At 41.6% G+C, this 19,224-nt stretch overlaps 2 protein-coding genes across 8 annotated transcripts in view; one reads left to right on the top strand and one right to left on the bottom strand.

The window, feature by feature from the left end:
* Window positions 1–15,239, top strand: part of kif26ba (kinesin family member 26Ba) — a 75,640-nt gene extending 60,401 nt beyond the window's left edge. The window contains exons 13-28 of one of the 3 annotated variants that reach the window (XM_077519887.1): window positions 1,182–1,496; window positions 1,565–1,744; window positions 1,845–1,977; window positions 2,119–2,317; window positions 2,492–2,593; window positions 2,729–2,856; window positions 2,945–3,124; window positions 3,197–3,471; window positions 3,808–4,408; window positions 4,613–5,487; window positions 5,595–5,827; window positions 5,894–6,043; window positions 6,171–6,397; window positions 8,253–8,512; window positions 8,707–8,857; window positions 11,175–15,239. In XM_077519887.1, the coding sequence (XP_077376013.1) occupies window positions 1,182–1,496; window positions 1,565–1,744; window positions 1,845–1,977; window positions 2,119–2,317; window positions 2,492–2,593; window positions 2,729–2,856; window positions 2,945–3,124; window positions 3,197–3,471; window positions 3,808–4,408; window positions 4,613–5,487; window positions 5,595–5,827; window positions 5,894–6,043; window positions 6,171–6,397; window positions 8,253–8,512; window positions 8,707–8,857; window positions 11,175–11,323 (4,158 nt within the window). In that variant the 3' untranslated portion in view covers window positions 11,324–15,239. Of the gene's footprint in view, window positions 1–1,178; window positions 1,497–1,564; window positions 1,745–1,844; window positions 1,978–2,118; window positions 2,318–2,491; window positions 2,594–2,728; window positions 2,857–2,944; window positions 3,125–3,196; window positions 3,472–3,807; window positions 4,409–4,612; window positions 5,488–5,594; window positions 5,828–5,893; window positions 6,044–6,170; window positions 6,398–8,252; window positions 8,513–8,706; window positions 8,858–11,174 lie in introns of all 3 variants that reach the window. The other 2 variants (XM_077519886.1, XM_077519885.1) reach the window with 2 other exon arrangements.
* A 2,130-nt stretch (window positions 15,240–17,369) lies between these two features.
* Window positions 17,370–19,224, bottom strand: part of smyd3 (SET and MYND domain containing 3) — a 49,673-nt gene continuing 47,818 nt past the window's right edge. For all 5 annotated transcript variants that reach the window (XM_077519873.1, XM_077519876.1, XM_077519875.1 and 2 more), the window contains exons 11-12: window positions 18,253–18,361; window positions 17,370–18,141 (exon numbers count right to left, since the gene is read on the bottom strand). In XM_077519873.1, the coding sequence (XP_077375999.1) occupies window positions 18,043–18,141; window positions 18,253–18,361 (208 nt within the window). In that variant the 3' untranslated portion in view covers window positions 17,370–18,042. The remainder of the gene's footprint in view (window positions 18,142–18,252; window positions 18,362–19,224) is intronic.

Raw genomic sequence — 19,224 nt, 5'->3', positions numbered from 1 at the left:
ACATTTCAAAAAGAACTTAGCTGAAGTATTGCACCACTACATCCAGAAGGTGGATCTGCGATGACAAATTTGTTTTGACAGATCATAGTCCTTTCTTTGCTAACGTGGGTCATGGAAGTTCTTTGCTCTAAGTTGCTAATAAAACAGCATAACAAAAAAAATAAATCTCAATTCTACTTTTAAATGGGCTTGGAGTGAGAAATGTTGCTCAGCAGAAATTCAATGAATACAGACTAACAACAAGTGGCTAGGAAAATTCTGAAATAAGAAGTTTATAAAACTTATTTGGCTCCATTTTCGTAGACAGCGCACGTGTTTTTGACGTAAAAGCTGACGTGTCATTTTCAATGTCAAGACAAGCCTAGTTTACAGTGTTTGGAATTTGGCAGACGACATTACGCATCGCTGGGTGTTCTGACAGATCGACGACATTTTCTATTATGCGAGCCCGGCGCACCGTACAATTTGGTGACAGATATTAGACTAGGCTAGACAGGTGAAATAAGGTCTAAGTTGTGGTGCAGGTGGTGTAATGCAGTTTTGGTGAAACTGATTGAGGCGCAGGCAGACAGATTCTGAAGTCTGATTATGTTTGTTGAACGTCATCGTATTTCATTCATAAATACGACAACAGAGTGCATCAAACCCTCTGAATCACTATAGAAATGAAATCAATCAGATTGAGCGCATTATTATTATTATTATCTTTAATGTATTCATTAAAACACCTCCTTGGGCCCACAGTTATGCTACAAAAATATGATAAGCTAGAAAACTCACCCATGTGTACAGTTAGACTGCACTTTGTAAAAAAATAAATAAATAGGGCCTTTGATGTTGCTGCAGTTGGTTGAAAAAAAAAAAGATTTTTAAACCTATTTAACATTGTGCTCCCTCCAAAAACTGTTGAGTTATTAAATAAAAGAACAAAAGCACAAAATCTTCTTCTTCTTTTGTCCAAAAATAAACACAAAAGACAATTGCCGTCATCAGAATAAGAAACATTCTCTATTCCTAAATTGGTGATGAGATATTTTTATCAGTTTCTTTGTTGAAGATTGTTAGAAATAAAATAGTTCATTCTTTTTCTGTCACTCTCCTGTGAAGTGTAAATTGAAAATAACACCTTGTAGAAAAACAACATTTTCAGTGTGCCCGTCATCATCATCTGTCCTCAGCAGTACACCTCCAGCTCCTCTGGAGGCGAAAGCTCCTGCGAAGAGGGTCGCATGCGTCGGCCCACCCATCTGCGGCCTTTCCATCACCGCGGCGACCCCAACTCGGACCTCCCGCTGCTGCGCCTGTCCAGCGACCAGGATGAGCAATACTCCAGCAGCGAGCAGTCATGTGACACCGTCATCTACGTGGGTCCCAACGGGGCCGCCGTGTCGGATCGAGAGCTGACAGACAACGAGGGTCCGCCGGAGTTTGTGCCGATAATTCCCGCCCTGCTGCGAGCAAAATCAGAGACGCTACAAAGTCAGGCGGTCCAGAAGGTAAATGACATTTAGGTCATGAGCCAACATAAATGATAAGGCAATTTATTCCTCAAGTTCTACTTCAGCAGGTACAGCCGGAGCCTGAGAGCCAGGACCAGCAAGGTGGTCCATCACAGCCACAGTCCTCTCAGTTGATACTAGGACAGCAATTGGCCCCCGTGCCTGAGGAGGGGGCCGAGTGCCTAAAATGTAACACTTTTGCTGAGCTGCAGGAGAGACTGGACTGCATTGATGGCAGTGAGGAGGTGAAGAGTACTGTACCTTCATAAAACATAGGCGCTTTGGAGATACAGCATGACTAGGATCAGTCTCAATCTAACATTAAATGTTCTTTGTCATACTCAGGTGGCAAAGTTTCCCTTTGAGGAGGTTCCAGTTTGTAAACAAGGATCCAAAGATCCATGTTTACCCTCTGAGATCTCAGTTGCTCCTGATGAGAATACATCTGCTGCTCCATTGGATACAGAGGCCAAAACAGGTGAATTACTTGCATTAAAATAATAGATAGTAGTGCCATTGGAGTCTTTTTTTCTCTCTCTCTGTGTGAAAACAATCTACAACTCACAATATGATCAACATAAAGTAACTAGAGGTGCAGTCCAACCCTCTTCCTCAACAGAAACTTCGAGGAGAAAGACCAATGATGAGCAGCTGCAAGATATCAAGGAGGTGGTGGAGGAGGCGGAGCTGGCTCAGACCATGATCCACAGTCTGGCACAGAGTTCCGGGTCCACCCTCGTGTCTGGGAGTAGGAATGTTGCAGCAAGCAACACCTCGAACCCTCTGCACAGGGCCAAGTCCTCGCACCATCAGGACAGGTCACATTAACACTTCCCATCAAGCATTCACCACAGTATCCAGTTCAAACTCAAACCAGAACAACCAACCAAAATTAACTAAAACATAGTTATAGTGGCAACCAAATGTGACATTTTGTCACATTTTGAAGGTATTTTGTCATAAAAAAAAAATCTATTTTCTTCTCTGGACAGTCGTGAGAGTCTGGCCATGGGAGTTAACAATGAGGGGAAGACACGGCCACTCGGATCACCTCGCCTTGGCATCGCCAGCCTGACAAAAACCTCAGAATACAGGTGAAGTTCAACAATGAAGTGAAATATAATACAATTCTGATAATGATGACATATTCAGTGTTCCGTGATGCGAAGGAGTATTTGCATGTGGGCTTACATAAATGAAAATAAAGTTATACTTCTGGGAGTCCACAGGCCTCCGTCCTCACCATCTCAGCGATGTAAAGTGTACACTCAGAAGGGAGTGATACCAGCAACATCCCCACTGTCTTCACATACTTTGGCTCAAGATGGACAAGCAGTAGAAGCTTTGACCTCTGACAGTATGTCAAAATAGACACATGACTGGTTTGCTGGTCAATCGTGGGGCCCTAGTAAATAAATGTTCTCAATGTGTTTTCTACAATGCAGACAGTCTGGCTGCAGACAGCGGTCGTTCCTCCACCGAGTGTCCACTGTCCAGAACATCTCCTGTTGGGATGAGCCCACAAGTCAAAGACCCAACTCCATCCCTGTCTGCCAGCTTGGGCTCTGCAGAAACACTCTGTGATGATGACGTCCCTCCGATACCCTTGGATACACACAGGGATGGTGAGTGAAATGCCTCTCCGCTTCAACTGAAGGGTTTTGAGGTCTGAAATGATGCACACTTTATCACTTCAGGACTAGCTGGACATCACAATCACATGCTGTGTGATGATCTATCAGCATACACAGAGGTTGCAGGAGAAGAGGAAGCACTTGATGACACGGCTCTCACGATGACTCAGTGTCTAACCTGTCGCCCGCCGAGCATTATCAGCTTCAATAGTGACTGCTGCTCTGTGGACGCCCACCCCAGTGGAGTCATCACAAGCCCCGTTGAGGATGGAGCTCCAGAGCGCTATCATGTGATTGCAACAAGCTCTGGGCTTACAGAAGTTGTCGCCATGGCAGAGGTTGGTGTGGTTGACTTTGCGATCACAGAAGCACACCTAATGAAAACCTAGTAAAATAAATCTGGAAGCGGTCCCCCCCCATTGGTGCCAGAACTTCTACCCGATTTGCCTCATCCAAATACTGATGCACAATGAGCTATGTATATACCCAAAGATAGATTGACTCTACTAATTAAACGGCTTTTTTCCCACATGCAATTAAAAATTTACCAGATCTAAATTTGACAAACACGTATTTGTGTTATAAAAAGAAGGTCCTACCCAATCCACGACCCGTCGCGTATGAAATGATCCTGCTTTCATTTCTTCATCCTCGTCAATTAATTTCTTCTACAGGTGGCAATGTCCAAGCTGCGCATGGAGGGGGATACGATAGCCTCGGTGATGACCCCTATCTCCTCCTGGATGAGTGATCTGAGTGGGTGCAGTGAGGGTGATCACTCACTTCACAGCTTCAGCCAGTCCCAAAGTCATCAAGGGGAAGCCTTGGCTGAACCCAACCAAATTTCCTTGGGATTGGATGTGTCAGGAGACGATGGAAGCAGTGGACGTTTTAGAAGAGGCAGTCTGGAGGGGCCGCTGTCGGAGAACAAAGGGGAGAAGGGAACGCCAACCAAGGACAGGTTGAGAAAAATGCCTCCATCTATGGCTAAAACGAGCATCCAGTCTTTGACAGCCCTTGGGAACCTATCTACCTTCAGGACCCCAATTGGGACTCACTCCTGTGTAGCTAACAAACCTACTATCTCCTCCTCACCAACAAAATTCAACACACAGCAGTTAGCTTCCATTTCCAGTGAGATGAGCTTTGAGGACCCTTGGCTAATGCGTGGTATGGAAGATGGGAGGTCCAATGAGAAAGTCAGATCGGTCAAAAAGGAGGCTGAGGATTCAAAGAGCCAATCAGGGCAGAAGATTGAAGCAACTGGCAGGGATGGTAAGAAAATATTTTTTTTTTGCCACACCAAGTGCAAAATGAGACCTTTTGTATTCTTTAATCTTTATTGGCTTGTTGATTAGTTAGCAGGACTAGACATCGTCCAACAAACAGCCTATTTAATATTTCAGTTCGACCTTGCTATGAGGTGTCTGTGGAATGTTGATTACAATTTGGATAACTGATTTCCCATTCTTTTGTCAGCAGTTGAAGATCATGGTGGCTCGAGTTCAGGCGGTGAGGTAGTGTCATCGCCAGACTCCTTCAAGAGAGTGGTGGATGGTTGTGAGATGGTCACTGGTGTTGCCCAAGGAGAATGCCTGGCTGATAACTACAACCCAGAAATCCATCGAACCGCCAGTCTCCCTCGTGCCTGGCATCGTCTGAACCGACAAGACGGCTTAGACAACACAACTGAGTACAAACTTATTGGTGCCACCTCTTCAACTCCCTGCAGTCCCCGTGCCACACTTGACCGCCGGGGATCGACTGGAAAACAAGGCTTTTTCTCCCACAAGAAGGGAGGGATCCCGCCTTTGCCGCCTGTACGCAAGTCCAGCCTTGACCTACGCAACAGGGCAGCCAGTCCACTACATCAGCCCATCCATGAAGTCTCGATGCTGGGCAGCTCTACAGATGATACCTGTGGGACCAGGCAACATGGCTCCAGTATGGACAGTAGTAGACTCTTTACCGCTAAGCTTGAGCAACTTGCCAGCAGAACTAACTCTCTTGGCCGAGCCCACGGCAGCTCGCACCACTACGACTGCTTCTCCCTGGAAAGGGCCGAGAGCCTCCGAGGGGGAGGATCAAAGGGAGACGGCACCATACCTCGTACCGGCCGCAGCCTTACTCGTGCTGGAAACGGCAGCGGAGGTAGTCCTGGCACGAACAGCGCGCCGCCGTCGCCTGCCAAATCAAGTGGTCAGTCCAAAATCTCAGCTGTCAGTAAACTGCTGATGACCAGTAGTCCCAAAGCCAGAAGTCTGTCTACCTCCAGCACCAAGACTCTCAGCTTTTCTACCAAGTCTCTGAGCCAAGTTTCCAGTAGAAGCTCAAGCCTTCCCCCTAATGGAAAGGTATGATTAACTCATTCAGTGTCAGCCCAGTTAAAATGAATCTTTGAATCTTTCAAGGCTGCATCAATACAATGCCTTCATCTTATGCGTTGTATCTGCTTCCACAGCCACAAACCACCATCCAGGGCCCTGTGCAGCAGCAAGCACCCTCTCCTGCATCCTGGTCTACGCAGTCTCTGAGCCGCAGTCGAGGGGGAAGTTTGGCTGCCAAGCTGCCTCTGCGGGCTGTCAACGGCCGTATCTCAGAGCTTCTCCAAGGAAGTGGTGGTTCACGTTCCAGGAATCATGCCCAGGGAGGAGGTGTAGATCCAGCAGAGGAGAAAGGGATTGGAGGCGCAAGGTTGGTGAATTTTAACCTATCAGTTTTTCTTGAGCAGCAATATGAAAATGTATTGTTACGTGGTAGTGGAGGGGCACTGGTAGGAGGAGGTGTTGCTGGAGGAGGTCCAGGGGAGGAAAGAGCAGCAGCTGTCCAAAGCCTTCCCTCTCCCTACAGCAAGATTACTGCTCCGCGAAAACCACATCGATGCAGCAGTGGACATGCCAGCGACAACAGGTATTTGAACAGTTGACTACATAGACTCCATTTTCTTGAGTAAAATGTTTTAATCAACGAACGTACGAAGGCTTTTATTGCAAGATCTCTCAATGGTGGGGCCCCATCTTATTTTGGCACCTAACAGCAGCGTACTGAGTGGCGAACTGCCTCCGGCCATGGGGAAGACGGCCTTGTTCTACCACAGCGGAGGCAGCAGCGGCTACGAGAGCATGCTAAGAGACAGCAGCGAGAACACAGGAAGTACTTCCTCGGCTCAAGACTCGCTCAGCGAGCACAGCTCGGCCACCACCTCCTCCAGACGCAGCTCCAAGAGCAACAAGAAGAACAGGAGCAACACTGGACACTTAGGAGGTGAAGTGTTTGACTGCTTGTTAGCAGGATTGTGCCAAATAATAAAAATAAATAAAATTCCTGGTGCGCAATTTTCAAGCACCACCACCACCATTAATGCTTCCCCTTATTACCTTTTTAATGACATTCATGCTTAATTGAATGGACAATTGCGGAGGGACTGGTGGGTTACTATTGCATGCAGGGCTTTTTGCCCAAAAATTCATCATAGTCCAGGAAAAAAAATGAAGAGTTCAATTTGATCATAATGGTAAACCATCAACCTGTGGAAAGGTTTTTGTTTTTAATTTAAAATAACTTCCAGGATCCCTTGTCGTACCCTGGTCAAAGGGAGAACCCAGGGTGTTTTTCCGCTTTTGGGAAAGTTTTAAATCCATTTGTGTTCTGTCTTAGAGTAGCTAGCTTGCGCTAAGCTAACCTGGGAGGCTTCGTCTCTCCGGTCCATGTTGATGTTTTCAAATTGCCTTTGTGCTCGGACAGTGATGTAATGATAAAGATGGACACTGCCAACATGGGCTTTATTTATATATTATTATGCGACAGCTCATAATAAATATGATACAAATAAAAATAAATAAATTAAATGTATGTGTAAGATATGTAAAATATTTAAATTAGAATAATAGTAATGAATTTAAATTATTTTTTAAATAATAATACTTTCGTTTAGTTAATGTAATTGAAGTAATTGTAATTAATTGAGCAAGACCATTAAATAAAAAAAATAATAATAATGCAACAAATTTACAGTAGTTTCCATTAAAAATGTTTAGTGGACCAGATTAAAAAGAGAGAGGTAGGCCGTATGTATGTGCACTCCTGCCATGTACAGTACATTAATTACAAAGCTCTTCTACATTCATCATTTGAACACAGCCGACTATTCTTCATCTCGCAATAATTCATCCATTTACTTGTTAAAGTCCAACTATTTTGTATAATCAGCAGATATATTATAACCTGTCAAATTTATCATTGTAATATCTTCCTTTTTTTTTTTGCCTGTGCAAGGCGAACATGCTCACTAGCGTTTCCTGCAGCAGAAAGAATTGAGCTTCCGACCAGTATTTCAGACGATCGACTGGAAGCTGTAAAAGTCCACAGAATGACAAAGCGTAGTCTTCGGGGCGTCAAAAAGCGGTGAAAGTAGAAATAAAAAGGCATGTGTGTGCGCGCTTTATAGTGAATGTGCTTGCACAAGGAGTCAGGTATATGAAAGGTGACCTCGACTAACCATGTGTGAAATGGTAGAGGGGAACTGCTGCTGCTGGCTATAATGAATCTACATTCACTAGCACATTACGCAGGAGCCTTAATATGGCTGCCAAATCACACGGCCCTGCTTGAGCTTGACACTGGATATGTGCAGCGAATCCGCTTTGACACAGGCAGCTCAGCGCGGTGTGCGTCTGATTATTGATTTAAATTGGAATAACCTTTTCTGCGCGATACTGGAGTGCAGAATCACCTCCTGCCAGGCGCCGTCACGCCTGGATTTGCCGGCATTTTTGAAATCTTGCTCATTGTCAAGAAAGTAAAGCGAGCTTTAGTGGAGGGGGAATGTGAGCATGAGCTAGCAAATGTTAATCACTTCTCCATCAGGATCTCTCTTGCACTTTAATTGGATTCACCTGTCAAGACATTTTTTTTCCCCATGTCCCCTCCACTGTCTAACCTTTTTTTTAGCCGCAAAGCCTAATTATGTTGGTGTCGCTGCTTCTTACAACTTAATGAAATACAAATGTCAAATGTACAAACTTCAGTTAACATATTCAGCACATATTTGTCAGCCACAGTGCCACTCTCACTCTATATCTATTTTTTTAACGCTGCTTTTCAATTCAAACATTTTTAGGTCTCCAGCGTCGTCGGCTGATTCCGGCACTGACCTTGGACTCCTCCACGTCTCCTCACCGCTCCGTCAAACAGGCCACCACATCCTCCTCTTCCTCTTCCTCCAGCCCAGGTGCATGCTGGGTGGACGGGCCACTGGGGCCGCCCGCCTCCGCAAACCTACGAGGTCCGGGAGCCACGCCGGAGGCCTTTGAGATCAAGGTGTACGAGATCGATGATGTCGAGCGCCTGCAGAAGAGGAAGGACAAGGTGGGGACCAAGGTGAGATAAAGGAGGTCGGAACCAGACCAGGTGAGGTCAGGATTCTGACTGAACCATTCCAGAAGGTATATTTTCTTCTGTTGAAGCCATTCAGTCTGGGAAGTATGATTGTATGAAAGTATGCGAGTACTGGACAACTTGCTCCAGTCTCCCCAATAGATCGTGCACTCACTTTGCGGCTGTGCGTGTGTCAGGGTTCGGTGTTCGTCAGTGGCAAGCTTCGAGTGCTGGAGCACCGTCAGCAGCGCATCAGCGAGGTGCGAGCCAAATACCAGTGCTTGAAGAAAGAGCTGGAACAGACCAAACAGCACCTGATGCTGGAGCCTCACACGTGGACCGCCGAGTGTAAGTGGAAATTAACATATAAAATCCAGCTATGGAATCGGTTAGCTGGTCTCTCAAGCGGACGCTTATCTCCTGTGACCTGTGTTCCTGATTTGGCCAGCCGAGGCTGTCTCCATGGCAATGAGACAATATGCTGTGATGTGCCATTGGGGACGTTCTGCCATAGATATATCCTATACACCTCCATGATTATACACTTCATGTACTATATTTTTAGCACTGCCTATTGCCTTATTCATGCTGAATTGTGTGAAGCTGAAGTGTGCCATTTTGAATGTTATGACTTCTGCTGCCAAAGACTGACATTGCTCACTTAGAATATGTCACCGCATATAAACAAATTTGATCACACGGGCTTGTCCAAACCCTTTCTTTCAAGATAGTGGGTGTGGCTTGCCAGGCTAACTACATATATGGCGGGTGGTATGTGCTGGGGTTGGATCCCAAAACGCAGACACACCTATTTAACTATTTATTCACATCGAGAGGCGAGAAACAACGAGGAGCAGAGGTAATAATCCGGTCTGGCTTATATGGACAGCGAATCGATCTGACTGGTTGTGGCTAGACATGTGGGTAACAAGACTGACATGGACTTATCTGATTGGCTGTTGACCAGAGAAAGAGATGAAAGATTCCTGACATCACATAGCGTATTATCAGTTGAAACCAGATGCTGGTTACATCAGTTCAAAACAGACACTTTACCATATGATCATGACCCAAACATAACCCTTGCATGACCCTAACTTAACCCTGGCATGACGCAGTCATGACAGCGGGTTAATCAGAGTTACTTTAAATGGTGGCAAGGATGTGCTGGCTCCAATTTGAAAATGTTTTTTTTTTTTTTAATAGACTTTTAGAATTTTTTTTTTTTAATCAAATGATAAAACCCGCTTCATGTACAACACATCAGCCCTTAAACGCACTGTCCTGAATTGCATTCCTGTCAACATACCCTAAGAGTACTATATGTCACATAAAGAAGACATACAGTAAATCAGCGATGCCTTAAATTGTGATGATGGACTTACTCATCATTATTGGTGATTAACACCGTCAGCATCCTAGATAGCGAACATCATGGCTGACAACTCAATGGAGAAGCTTGATTAGATGCCATGGGCAGAGAAGTGTGATGAATGCGGCTCGATAGGACTTTACTCGGGGGTTCATCGCGAGGGCAACAGCGTCAGGCCTCACAAACTGCATGTGCTGCTTTCCTCGGATGAACGAGGATGTGGGAATGCAAGAACGTGATCGGACTGAGCCAGAAGACTCTCAGCGCAATCATACAAGGGAGACATTACGGCATAAAAGTCTCAATTACAAAGATGAAGTGGTGCAAAAAAAAAACATAAGATGTGGCCTCCAATGATAGGGTCACTGCAAATCAATACAAAGTAGCACTTAATGTGGTGATGAAACATTCATTGATGGAGTTGATGTGCATGAAAATCTTGCAAATGATCTGACACTCATCCGATCGCAACATAATGAAACACTAAGTGACAGTTTGTACCGACAGTTTGTGCGCCTCTCACACTATATTTAAAGAAAATGAGAGGAGCCATGTCCGTCCGTGTGTTCAAAATGTGAAAATTCCAAAACAAATGAAACCTTTCCCCTGGGAAGTTACATTGGAAGCATTAAGGAAGCAATGGAAGCAGTCCTGAAGCATTAATTTTATATATATTTATCGAGACTGAGGACAAGGTGTAATTTGCAATGAACAAATTGGGCAGGAGTCCACAAGTTACTTCATTTAATTTGCTCTTAATTTCAAAAGAAAAACGTACTGTTCCATCATCACAGTTCAACATGAAATGCTAATGCCACCTAGTGGCAGTGAGTTACTTCAACGTCAATCTGACTCAAGTGTTTTACACTCCTTTTAACTGTTTATATTTTTCACTTCAAAACATTTCATAAATTACTGTATCAATGAATTATGTCTGCCTGTATTAGGTAAACATATTTGGCACACTTATTTTTTTAATTATCAAGAGTATGAAAAACTTGAAAAAAAATATTTAATTCGTTCATTTACGAACAGATTAAAAATAAGCAATTACAAGTTAGCTTTGGAAAGCATGAGATAAATTATGAATCATAATTTATGATTACAAATTGTAAAAGTACAGTATATGCACGTATGTACACTATGTATGCGCACGTGGATGTATATGCAGTAGGACTTGGGCATTAATTATATTTTAGGTTGCATTAAAAAGTATTAAATTAGTTTTGCTGATACCTGCAGAAACCTTTGAACATGAAGCTTGACGATGTTTTCTCTCCTCTCCTGATCCAGTTGAGCTGCAGCAGGTCTACGAGGTGGACTCGCTGGAATATTTGGAAGCTCTGGAGACGGTGACGGACAAACTGGAGAATCGAGTGAACTTCTGCAAAGCTCACCTGATGATGATCACTTGTTTCGACGTGTCATCCAGACATCGGTAGACGCCCGGCGAGAAGGCGGAGCACATTTTCTGTCAATGCAGGACCGGATCCAGATAAATGCTTCTCATCTGGGATATTTGAACAAGGTTCTCATGATGGACTGACCCAATAATCCAAACTTCTTCGCTTGTATGTGAGCATGACGGGTGACGGATGAATCAATTAGAGATGTACTGAGATAGCTAACTGGCCACTGGGGAGATCCTGTCCGTTCATGTGGAAGGGCAGAAGAGCTGAACAAGCAGTTTATGAGGAAGCTTTCAAACAACTAACTGGCTGCACAGGAACCATACTGCCATCTTTTTTTTTTGATAGGATCTTATATATGGATCTATAAGAAGTCCAAAACAAGACAGTGGGGCCCACAACATGCCCTGTTGTGCAGTTATTAAAAAAAAAGACCAAGAGTAAGTCATGGAAGGACAAATAAACACGATGACAAAAGTGCCTTGTTAACGTTTCAACAATACTCGTCTTGAATTTGTCTACATACATGGTGCTAGCATAGTACAAAAGATGAGTGTCTTTGATGGATTTGTTACTATCGGGAATTGTTATATACATCTGTGGGTCAATATGGTCGAACATCCTTATGCCGAGGGTTCAAGTTACGTGTGAGCTGAGCCCCGCCAGCAAGTGCACCTGAGCTCCCATCAAGACAGTAAATTCATCCATCTGTGGGGGTCAATTATGATCTAGCCATCATTTTATTCATTATGATCAAAAGGTGAGCTGGAGCCTACCCCAACTGAATCCAAATTCCAAAAGGAGAACAGTGTTGCCTTCAGATATGAATTTATTCATTCCTGACCACGTTGGCAACTCAAAACACAAATTTGTAATATTTTCTTTAATCAGAAAAATAGTACTCGATAAATATTGTTTTTACTTCATAAACATGTAGTTAAAAGTTGGTGTATCACTGTCAGGGTTACCTGTTTGACATCTATTAAACACGACACAAAAAGGAGAGAAGACACTCAGTTCAAGGCTCGCGAGGAGAGGAACTGACTGATACAATTCACTCCTGCACTCTGAAGATTCCTCTCCTCACCCACTCTATTTATTTGGTTTTCCACGCCCCTAGTTCCATGGGTGTTCCAACCTTAAAAATGCAAATGCAAGGCATAGTTGGAACACACTGTACTTTATTATTCACACTTATTCCTACAATCGCGCGACAGTTTCACTCAGCTACTGTGACATCTGCAGTGATATTTTGTGCAGAAGTTAAAGAAAATATGTATTGTTATATTGTCTGTCCACTTGTTGCTGTTTGTGTTCAAATTCAAATATCTGTTTCTCAAAGCGTTATACCGCAACACTGCCACTTGATGCTATTAGCCTGTTTTTGGCATTCTCCATTACGTGTTAGCATTATGCTAGTTAGTGGACTTCAAGTTATGTGGTTGTTTTATATACACAATTTCTAACTCTCTGTTTTGTGTTTAGTTGGTCAGTAATCTAATTGGGAGTCATTAAATAGTTGTGAAGTGAAATAAGTCACTTACAAAGAAATTTAGCTTAGCAAGTCAAAGCAAAAAAAAACAAAAGCAAAGTCGAGTCACTCGTATCTGAAGGCAACACTGTCTATTAAAAATGAAAGTGGTCTACAAAACTAACAGTGATTTTGTTTGTTTTCTACCACCCTGTCAAGCGAGCTCACGTTCTAACTCGAACCCTGCTTTTATTTTTGGATGTAGACACGAAGACATTGGGCAAGAAAGAGACCTAAATTTAGTAACTTAAGAAAGAAAAAAAAAAGCTAAAATAGTACACTGAATCAGGTTATTTATAAAACTAAAAAGGGACCAAATATGTGATGGAACTTAAGTCAGCACATTTGATTAAACAGGTTTAAAAAAAAAATGAAATCTTGTTTATTTTGGTGCTGTTTTAAGCTTGCCTTTCTACTGTCAAATGTTTCTACACTGATGTCGTAAGGATGTGATGGCTTTTCTGTGTTCACAAAGCAGCGCAGGAATGTTTTGTCCCCCCCCGCCCCCCCCCCCCCACTGGGTGCATCCATCGATCGACGCTTGTCTGTTATTTGTATCCGTGTTGTTCTGCTCTATTTGTAAAGAAATTTCAATGACTTGTCCATGTGCGTGTTTTTATAATAAGTGAAGGTAATGGGACCATGTAGAGATTATCGGCGCGTTCCGCGTTTTTTTCGGGGACATTACACGTCTTCGCAGTTACGTCCGCGGCTGATTCGAGATGTTTTCTCGACATTACGACATGGATCTGCCACACATCGTCTAATGAAGCTTTCCCACGGACGTCATTTTCACAATTAGTGAAAGCCTCAGAGGCACGATGTAAGCCATGAAAGAGCTTTTAGTCATGGAAAATAGAGCTTACGTTTAATTGAAAAATGCCATTTGATAAGTATTAGATGCTACTGGGACAAAGTTGCAAGTTTTAGCTTAGAAATTAAAATAAGAAGGAATAATGACCAAAAAAAAGAAGCTATAGGTTGCATAAGTGTGGTTGTGGCTGTCGGTGCAAACAAATATTATGAAGAAAAAAAATAAATATATCTAATGAAATGAAAGAAGGCTACAGTTAGGAAAAAAAGATGAAATTCAGAGGCAGTGATCTCTGCTGGGTTCCATGCCTTTGACATGATTTTCTATCCTTTATCTATGGTGCTTGAGATGTTTATGCTCTAAATGTTTGTACAAATATAAATCTATGAAAGAGTGATTTGTGTCAGAAATAACCTTTAAAAAAAAAAAAAATCTTGAACATCACTACAGCAGTTTCGATACTTCACTCCCCTCTTTTCTCCTGAGCGATTTGTTTCTCAGTGTTCAATGTATGCCAAATTGGAGGGGACCGCGTAAAACGTACAGTAGCAGGAAATAAACGGTGTGAGGTTTTGGACCTTTTCATGGCTGGCTGACTAAGTGAAAGTCGTTTATATCCGCACATGCGGAGGCAGACGGGAGGTAATCTCCTGGGAACAGCAGAAAAACACTCAAGGATGTTTGATAAACTGGCCTCGTGATGTGTTTATACAGAGTGCAACATCGGAATGTTTCCTATTTTATTTCTCATAGTGCATCAAAATCTATTTATTTCAGCTATTAATGTGTATTTATTTAAGCCTTATGATGTTTAAAAGTTCTATGCATTTAAGATTTAAAAAAGATAACTGTATATACTTTGTCAAACACATTAATTAAATATAAAAAAAATATATGCTGTTAAGCCCTAAAATGATTCCTACACTGGTCACACTTAAAATTAAACTGAAACTTTTAGCTGAAAGTGATACAATAAAGGCTGTAAAAGGTAATGGAAAAAAATGCTATTCTCTTTTTAAATACCTTGAGGCAAAAAAAAAAAATTCATGTTAAAATTTAGTCCAGTTTGGCTGGAGAAAATGGCTGGAGAAAAAAAATAAAATAAAATTTGCTACATTCTTGTGTCATTTCCAGTCAAAATGTGTCCAGGGTATGAATAATTTGAGGTTCAACTGTGTACACATATCATTTATATGTTCACCTTTGGCCATATTGAGGGTTGAAGACTGAAACGAAAATGTGGAAAATCCTTATAAGAATTTATGTAACAGTATTACCTACAACCAAGTGTGCTAAGATGGTGAGTTAATGGCCAAATCTATGTCGAACGTTATTGGATGTCAGATTTCACAATTATGGGTCCTCATATTGTTACATGTAAAAAAAAAAAAAAAAAACCAAGACATTTAAATATTTAATTGTACAAGTGTTTTATTTTTGTTTGTTTTTTGTTTTTTTGGTCAGTCATAAGTGCCAATCTGTGGAACGGATGAATCAACAAAACGTGTGGAGGCCAGTGTGAAAATTCAAGAAGTGCGTCAAGTGTGATATTCTCCATGCATGATTCGAGGCTGGAACTGTCTTTTGACAAACAAGATGGCCGAATGTAAATAAAGGAATGTATTCAACAAATCTGACTTGTGTTTGCTTGCTTGGAAAAAGTACAAACATGCAATATGATATGACAATACCAGATCCTCAAAGTGGGCTCCCTTTAGTGGTATGCGAAAGAATTACTAAATTAACTCATTTGCTCCCAAAGACGTATTTATATGCTTTTTGTTTTAGGCTAGAGCATACAGAAGGCTTTGATGCAGCCTCTGAACTGAAGAGAACGCTTGAATCTAAGGTAGTTATTACAAAAACGGCCAGCAGGTGGCAGCAGAGTATAAGAGATCAAACGGAGCCATGTTGCAAAAAACTATTTTCCCCACTGTTTTAAACAGATTTGTGAATAATGATTGAACTTAGCTATATTCCAATGCTAATTGCTGCAAAACGGAAACATAAAAATATACTTTTTTTTTCCTTCTTTTGGTAGGTTCCATGTTTTTATAACAAATAGAACACAATATTCTGAGGGCAAAATCAGTAAAAATGCAGTAAAACAGCTGGGAGTGAATGAGTTAATAATAACTATAGTAATTGATAGTAAGTGAAATTATTACAATTTTTTCAAGTAAAATTCTTTTATTTTTCTAGATTTAAGTGAAGTGTTAATGCTCAAGCTGTGCATTTAATCGAGTCATATTTTTTTGAGGTGGTACTGGCGTATAAAGCTTGAGAATCACTGCTCGGAACTTCTTGCAGCTCATTCAAAAATGAAGGTCAAAGTGTCTTTCATACACCGATGACACAGCATCAAGCACCTCCATGTAAAAAGTCAACCTGTGATCTTCGTGTTGCGTCACATCCACTGAATCGTTTGAGCGTATTGAAGAATTTGCTTTGTGCCTATTTGGTCTCCGAAATTGCTTGCTTTATTTGCGTGTCTGAACCCTTTTCAAAGGAACGTAATTGATTTGAAGACGGTTGGGAAGGGTGATGATGTAATGATGGAAGAGAAAAAAAAATACTTTTGTGTTCATTTTGATGGGCTATGACTTGCTTTTTATGTATCCATTTATTGATGGTCTCTGATTTGGATTTTCAGTTTGTGTGTATGCATGCTTGTTTTCCCTGTTTTGTGTGGACAGTCATTGTAAACTGTTTTTTTTTTTTTTTTCCCCCCCATTTGTTGGTGGTCTTTGATTTCTGTGTCCAGGAAAGGTGACGGGCAATGAGAGTGAATCTGATTGAATGATATTTGCCGGTTGATGGGAGAAAAAGTGGCTGAAGGAAATTGAAAAAAACAAAAAAAACAAACATGGGGGTAGATGTTGTAGTGTGACATTACTAGTGCAAAGCTGTCTTTCGGATCAAGATTTTGCATTTCATAGTCTAGCCAAAGTACTGTATATTAGCTATGTAAAGTATTGTGAGCGATTTAATAGATTTAAAAAGGTGACAGTAGATGTCCATGCTTGTGTATTTTCTGTTATGCGTTGGGGTTGGAACCCTAAGCGCAGACACAAATAAGATTTTAACTATTTATTCACATCGAGAGGCGTGGAACAAACTTGACTAGACGAGAAACAAAGAGAGTTGCACAGAGAGACAGCGGTAAAGGAAGTAATAATCCGACAGACGCACACTTCTCAGGAGGCTTATATAGACAAGGAATCAATCTGATTGGTTGTGGCTAGACATGTGTGTAACAGGACTGACATGGAATTATCTGATTGGCTGTTGACCAGGTAAAGGGATTAAATAAATCTTGACATCACATAGCCCTTGACATCACATAACATCACATAGCCTGAAACCAGTTGAAACTAGATGCTAGTTACATAACAGACACTTGACCTCACGGTCATGAACCCAACTTTACAGGTCATAAACTCAAACTCAACCCTGGCGTGACCCCAGACATGACATTTTCATTGTTAAATGGTTTATCTGCAAGCTGTAATAACTTTAAAATGTTTCATTCTTGTATAGTATAATAAAGTTATCACAAAATGTCTTAAAATATGATACTGAGCTCATAATGGCCACCTGTAGTAATCCTATTTAGTGAATGAGAATTCTTAAATTTGATTAAGGTGATCTTAAAAAAAAGTCAGCAGATACCTTGGAAGGTATCTTGTATTTTGCATTTTAATTATAATAACATAACACTGGAAACTTTAACCTAATGAAGAAACCATTTTATTAAATTCTCATTGTAACTGCGTATGACAAATATTTCTAAAGAGGAGCTGTTGCTTTTTGTAATACCACAGGAGCAAACCTAAAAAAATAAAAAATAAAAAAATAGTAAGAATAAGAATAATCTGAACGACTATGATAAATATTATGTCACGTTATTCGCAGCTGACTAATCAGACTAGTCGCTTCCATGTAGATAAGGAAGTGTCAGAAAAGCAAAACTTTTTATTTGTAAAAGCAAACACAATGTGACTGTAATCCTCCCGTAACCCATAAACACACACTTTACCCTCCCAGAGGAAATGTCGTCATCCTTTTAACAAAGCGGCAACCATGCAAGTGTTTGTGTGTGTGTGTGCGTGAAGCATGACCACATTCCATCACAGGCACTCTTCAGCCTTCACACACACTGACAGAGCAAGCCACAATAACAGGGATTAGCGCGGGAAGTGTGTGTGATGGATACGTGGCGAGGCGAGGATGGATGTTTGGAGAGGCTGCCTTTGCTATCAACACACATACGACACACAGACTCACTGCAATGGAATCTAGACTAAGATTACAAACGAGACAAAAAAGCGAACACAAATGTTGTCGCCCTTAGAGAGAGAAAAAAATACAGCTGCCTTGAATGTTACATTACATTATCAAAAGCAATTATTGATCCATCTCAAAGCGACATTCTTCCATCTTGACCAACAAATCAGCCACCAAGGGGTGATCGATACCATGCGTGGTCGCGAGGATTTCAAAGGCCTGGTGGACAGACAAGCACACACTTTTAGTTTCGGTATTGTCACAGGTGAATTTCTCTAATGTGACAAAAGTATAACAAAAGAGTAAATCATCACTAGTTGTCATCCAGACCTGTTTGAAAGTGTCCAGAGCGTCTTGAATGCGTTCCAAATGATGCTGCAGCTTTGCAACTCTCATCAGCTGGACCCCGTGAACGGGATGGGGATCCGGGTAGTAACGTCTTCACAACAACAAGAGTGGATTGGATTAAAGTTCACTGAAAACAAATACGACCATGACTGCGACAAGAAATTATGTGTGATTTTGAGTCATTCTGGGTATTTTCAATCTGTCATCTTTACAGATGGCGATATCAGGGGATGTCATCTCTATATTTGAGGTGTTTATTTGTTCAAGTATACTATGCACATGGTGTCCATCCATCCATTCTTCCACCCATTTTCTGTAGTTCTTATCCTCATTTGCCTCAATCTTGAGGCAACGTAATGCTGCAAGGCTTCAGTGCATGTTTTCATACTTCAGATTGGTTAATAATTTGTAAAACAATAATAATAATGATAATAATAATAATGATGATAATAATAATAATGATAATAATAATAATAATAATAGATTTGTGAAAACTGATAAAACTTATCTCTCTTCGAATGCTTATGGCTGCAAAACGGAAACAGATTGAAACATACTTTTTTTTCCCTGATTTTTCCTTTTGGTCCCATGCTTTTATAGCAATTGAACACAATATTCTGTGGGCCTTGCAAAATCAGTCAAAATTCAGTAAAACAGCCGGGAGCGAACGGGATTGCTTCTGTGACAATGGCTGGGAGTGAATGAGTTAATGACCCATGGAAAGCCTGTAAAAAGTAGTTTAGTAAAATAAAAATACCAACAAAAAAAACCCAAACCTAACAATGTCCCAATAGTACAAATTTTAGCTAATATTGTACTTTGACCTGGATTGGCTGGCAACCAGTTCAGGGTATACCCTGCCTACTGCCCGAAGCCAGCTGGGATAGGCTCCAGCACCCCCCACAACCCTTGTGAGGAATACGCGGTAAAGAACATGGATGGATGGATTGAACA

The sequence above is a fragment of the Festucalex cinctus genome, chromosome 4, assembly GCF_051991245.1.
Source record: "Festucalex cinctus isolate MCC-2025b chromosome 4, RoL_Fcin_1.0, whole genome shotgun sequence".
Lineage (NCBI taxonomy): Eukaryota > Metazoa > Chordata > Actinopteri > Syngnathiformes > Syngnathidae > Festucalex > Festucalex cinctus.
The sequence above is the reverse complement of the archived record's forward strand: the minus strand, read 5'-3'. Positions and strand labels throughout refer to the sequence as shown.